Source organism: Cherax quadricarinatus, chromosome 71 (assembly GCF_038502225.1).
Source record: "Cherax quadricarinatus isolate ZL_2023a chromosome 71, ASM3850222v1, whole genome shotgun sequence".
Classification (NCBI taxonomy): domain Eukaryota; kingdom Metazoa; phylum Arthropoda; class Malacostraca; order Decapoda; family Parastacidae; genus Cherax; species Cherax quadricarinatus.
In genome coordinates, this window is record NC_091362.1 from 21,393,231 (window position 1) to 21,399,230 (window position 6,000).

Genomic DNA, 6,000 nt, shown 5'->3' on the forward strand with positions numbered 1-6,000 from the left:
ATTCAACTGAAAGTTAAAGGGAAAGGCCAGGGGTTAGAACACAACCTCTGCTATACTAGGTAATTAAACACAGTGAAATACAAAGTGTCTTACTCTTCACCGAAAGCTAAGTAGATCGACTTCTCTTTGAGCTTATGGACACAACCAGCATACACAGGTTTTCTTTTTCCAACATGTGTGACATACACATTGTCACCAGGTAAGACGGATGGACGATTTTCTGAAAGCCCCGGGACCTATAAGAAACAGAAACATTAAGACTTATTTACTCTGCAACTTCAGAAATGGTGCACTAAAGCATAAATTCATAAAAGTCATAAAATTTTATGATTTGCCATATACTTGTCCATGACTTATCAGGTTTTTGTTTTTTGTGACATGCTGGCCATCGCCATCTCCCACCAAGGCAGGGCGACCCAAAAACGAAACACTTTCACCATCATTCACACTATCACTGTCTTGATTTATCAGGTAGTCCCTAAAAATGCCCAACTGATATGTTGGAAACAAACCTCACCAGACTAACAGACTTCTCTCTTTATCTGTAAATAATGTGCAGTGGCAAAAGCTTCATCTGAGCCCAACTTAGTTCACAAATCAAACTCACATTCTTGAGGACAAGTACTATGTTAGATCAATTTAGACATACCTCAAGTTCCACACATGATGCAGCATTGTAGTAGAGATGGGGGACAATCTTTAGTGTTACATCAGGCATGCTGTAATATCTTATGTCAAGTTCCATTTGCATCTCTTCAATCCAAAGCATAGTTTGAAACCAGTCGACATAATTTCTTTCATTTAAACCATCTTTCATCATATCCCTGAAAATAATTACAGTACCAATATATATTAAGTATATTCAGAAGAATTAAAAAAATTCCTGTTTGTGGTTTTTCTCTTTCCAAGGACACTCAATAATCACACATTAATCTGATATTGACATTATCTATTTTGTATTTTGGTCTTACAAGCATTCAAATTTATTGCACTGAAAAACATTACAAGATCACAAGTAAAAACCAGTAAATGTTTTTTACACTGGCTTCTGCCCTGTAACATTATCATATTAAGTTATGCCTGTGTCTCATGCTTCAAAACATCTTTACATCTTCCAACACCTTACCCGCCACCTCACTTCCCTAGTGACGACTGTGTGATGGAGAGGATTCATTATATGAACAAGGGTAAACACCTGGAATCAATTACAGGTGTAAAAATAGGTCAGACAAGTTTTTTCTACATATTCATTGTCTAACATTATTTGTGTAGCCTTAAATTCTTCCTTACTGATAATGACAGCTTATTGCCTGGCCAGCTTACTGATATAACGAGCAGGAAACATGCTCTATTTTTAATACGTAGTTATTTCTTGTCTATTTTCACACAAGATATTCCAACAATTATAATTATTCAATTCCTGAAAAAAACAAATTAAATAATATTAGTCACAAGGAATATGATTATCAAACAATTAGACAAACGAAAAACAAAGTCCCTGGCCCATGACTAATTGTATTCAAGGGTACTTAGAGAATGTGAGATGGAACTTAGTCAACCAATAACGAGCCTCCTAAACTCTTCAATCCAAACTGGTGTTGTGCCAAAGATGTGGAAGATAGCTAACACAATTTCAATACTTAATTCAGGAGATAAGCCAATTCCGCCAAACTACCGTTCAATAAGCCTGACGTCTCTAGTATGCAAATTATTACAACCAGTTGTAGCCAATATTATTAGAAGTCACCTTAATGAGCATAATTTGATTAACAAGTCTCAGCATGGATTCACTACAAGTCGTTCCTACCTGACAAATTTACTAGCAGTAGATAACACTAAAGATTATGATGTACTTTATTTGGATTTCAGTAAAGCCTTCGACAGAGTACCTCACAAAAGGCCATTAAGAAAAGTCACAGCTAATGGTATAGGAGGTAAAGTTATAACATGGTTCAAGGCATGGCTGACCAATAGGAGGAAAAAAGTTTGCATTAATGGGGTCAAGCTTGAATGGGGAGAGGTCTCTAGTGGCATTCCACAAGGATCAGTTTTTGGTCCACTGTTGCTCAATGACCTTGATGAAGGAATAATTTTTTTTTTTTTTTTTCCAACAAGTCGGCCATCTCCCACCGAGGCAGGGTGACCCAAAAAAGAAAGAAAATCCCCAAAAAGAAAATGCTTTCATCATCATTCAACACTCTCACCACACTCACACATATTCACTGTTTTTGCAGAGGTGCTCAGAATACAACAGTTTAGAAGCATATACGTATAAAGATACACAACATATCCCTCCAAACTGCCAATATCCCGAACCCCTCCTTTAAAGTGCAGGCATTGTACTTCCCATTTCCAGGACTCAAGTCCGACTATATGAAAATAACCGGTTTCCTTGAATCCCTTCACTAAATATTACCCTGCTCACACTCCAACAGATCGTCAGGTCCCAAGTACCATTCGTCTCCATTCACTCCTAACACGCTCGCGCACGCTTGCTGGAAGTCCAAGCCACTTGCCCACAAAACCTCCTTTACCCCCTCTCTCCAACCCTTTCGAGGACGGCCCCTACCTCGCCTTCCTTCCCCTATAGATTTATATGCTTTCCATGCCATTCTACTTTGATCCATTCTCTCTAAATGACCAAACCACCTCAACAACCCCTCTTCTGCCCTCTGACTAATACTTTTATTAACTCCACACCTTTTCCTATTTCCACACTCCGAATTTTCTGTGTAATATTTACACCACACTGATGAAACAAAAATAGGCAGATTGAAAGATTCTGAGGAGGACAACTATGAGCTTCAGCAGGATTTAGAAAAATGAAAGTCATGGTCTGAAAAGTTACAGATGCAGTTCAATGTGGACAAGTGTAATCCTAGTCCTTGGAAACATAAGTAACCCTCATACTTATAACCTAGGTGATGTAGAGCTTAATCATGGTGTGTGAAAAAAACTTGGGAGTCATGGTAAGGAGAAATCTGAAGCCAAGACAACAGTGATCAAGTATGTGCAAAAACAGATTACTTGGATTTATATCAAGATGTATAAGTAATACCTAGGTACTAGGTTGGTAGACAGCAACCGCCCAGGGAGGTACTACCATTCTGCCAAGTGAGTGTAAAACGAAGCCTGTAATTGTTTTACATAATGGTAGGACTGCTGGTGTCTTTTTTTCTGTCTCATAAACATGCGAGATTCCAGGTACATCTTGCTAATTCTACTTACACTTGGGTCACACTACACCTTTTTTTTTTTTTCAACAAGTCGGTCGTCTCCCACCAAGGCAGGGTGACCCAAAAAGTAAGAAAATCCCAAAAAGAAAAAACTTTTCATCGTTCAACACTTTCACCTCGCTCACACATAATCACTGTTTTTTGCAGAGGTGCCCAGAATACAACAGTTTAGAAGTATATACATATAAAAATACAAAATATATCCCTCCAAACTGCCAATATCTTAAACCCCTCCTTTAGAGTGCAGGCATTGTACTTCCCATTTCCAGGACTCAAGTCCAGTTATATAAAATAACCAGTTTCCCTGAATCCCTTCACTAAATATTACCCTGCTCACACTCCAACAGCTCGTCAGGTCCCAAATACCATTTGTCTCCATTCACTCCTATCTAACATGCTCACGCACGCTTGCTTGAAGTCCAAACCCCTCGCCCACAACACCTCCCTTACCCCCTCCCTCCAAGCCTTCCGAGGACGACCCCTACCCCGCCTTCCCTCCCCTACAGATTTAAACGCTCTCCATGTCATTCTACTTTGATCTATTCTCTCTAAATGACCATACCACCTCAACAAACCCTCTTCTGCCCTCTGACTAATACTTTTATTAACTCCACACCTCCAAATTTCCACACTTCGAATTTTCTACATATTTACACCACACATTGTCCTTAGACAGGACATCTCCACTGCCTCTAACCACCTCCTCGCTGCAGCATTTACAACCCAAGCCTCACACTCGTAAGAGTGTTGGTACTACTATACTTTCATACATTCCTTTCTTTGCTTCCATAGATAGCATTTTTTGCCTCCACATATACCTCAATGCACCACTCACCTTTTTTCCTTCATCAATTCTATGATTAACCTCATCCTTCATAAATCCATCTGCTTACACATCAACTCCCAAATATCTGAAAATATTCACTTCTTCCATACTCCTCCTCCCCAATTTGATATCCAATTTTTCTTTATCTAAATCATTTGATACTCTCATCACCTTACTCTTTTCTATGTTCACTTTCAACTTTCTACCTTTTCAAACATGTGTCTTCTAATAAGACATATGTATGTACAAGCATATATATACACACGCACAACCCTCTGGGTTTTCTTCTATTTTCTTCCTAATTCTTGTTTCCTCTTATCTCCATGGGAAAATGGAACAGAATTCTTCCTCTGTAAGCCATGCGTGTCGTAAGAGCCGACTAAAATGCCGGGAGCAAGGGACTAGTAACCCCTTCTCCTGTATACATTACTAAAGTTAAAAGAGAAACTTTTGTTTTACTCTTTGGGCCACCCTGCCTTGGTGGGAAACGGCCGATTTGTTGAAAGAAGAAGAATTAGCCAAGTAAGACCATTTTAAAATACTTACTTTAATTTTCTGGTTTCTGCTACATGCTTTGAATCAACTTTATTTGGATTGAAGTTTTTATAAGCTATTGACCGCAAACTCTGCTTGCATTTGTAATGTTCCAGAGGAATAATCTTCGGTAAGCCATCCTCATTATTCCTGAAAAAATATATTAATAAATCAATAAATAATACAAACGTAAACTCACATATGCATAAGCACACTCACAAGCGCACACACCCACACATATGAAAAAACTTGAGAAAAACCAAGAGAACAAGATTTCTGTTCAAGAAAGTATAATGAATAATATTTATCTGATCTTTTCAGGTACGTCTTGCTACTTCTACTTACACTTAGGTCACACAATACATGCATGCACAAGCATATATATATAAATATACACCTACCATCCGACTTACGACCGAGTTCGGTTCCGAGAAACCGGTCGTAAGTCGAAATGGTCGTAAGTCGAACTTTACTACTGAATATCAACAAAACATTTTTGTAATGACTATTTTATTGTTTTATTTTGGTATTTCATGTTTTACTTTACTTTTTATGTTGTTAGTACTGTATTTTATACTCTAAGGTTTAGGATAAACACTGTGTACAACACAAATAGCTGTTTATTTCCCAGAAATTTGGCATAAAAAACACGGTCGTAAGTCGAGTGGTCATAAGTCGAGCAGGTCGTAAGTCGGATGGTAGGTGTATATATACACACTCCTCTGGGTTTTCTTTTATTTGCTTACTAGTTCATGTTCTTGTTTATTTCCTCATATCTCCATGGGGAAGTAGAATAGAATTCTTCCTCCATAAGCCATGCGTGACATACGAGGCAACTAAAATGCCGGGAGCAAGGGGCTAGTAACCCCTTCTCTCGTATACATTACTAAATTTAAAGAGAGAAACTTTCGTTTTTCTTTTTCGGCCACCCTGCTTCGATGGGAAACAGAAGGTTTGTTTGAAAAAAAAAATTATCTTATCTGTAATTCACTGAGTGCAGGATTAACAAAAAATCAGACATTCCTTCCTGATCAGAAAAAAAAAATACCCAAAATGAGAAATGTTCCTAGTTTAAATTTAGAATTTTTCTCATCTGAAAAAACACCAAATAGTTAAATTTTTTTTTCAATACGTTGGCCATCTCCCACCAAGGCAGGGTGACCCAAAAAAGAAGCACTTTCATAGTCATTCACCTATAATCACCATCTTTGTAGAGGCACACATATGGCAGTTCAGATTTCATTCCAAACAGTCAATATTCCAAACCCCTCCTTTAACCCTTAAACGGTCCAAACATATATATACGTTTTTACAACATTAGAAAGTATGTAAACAAATGTACATCATCTTTGTTTTTTTTACATTTGAAAGTGTGTAAAAAAACTTTTTTCTACATTTTTTTTT

The 6,000-nt window shown here is 37.7% G+C and overlaps 1 protein-coding gene across 1 annotated transcript in view; it reads right to left on the reverse strand.

The window, feature by feature from the left end:
- LOC128700375 (putative helicase mov-10-B.1) overlaps positions 1 to 4,746 on the reverse strand; it is a gene marked incomplete at its 5' end in the record, with an annotated part of 63,646 nt that extends 58,900 nt beyond the window's left edge. Inside the window, 3 exon segments of the mRNA XM_053793541.2 lie at positions 94 to 236; positions 650 to 824; positions 4,609 to 4,746. Of these exon segments, the coding sequence (XP_053649516.2) occupies positions 94 to 236; positions 650 to 824; positions 4,609 to 4,746 (456 nt within the window).
- Between the last annotated feature and the right edge of the window lie 1,254 nt (positions 4,747 to 6,000).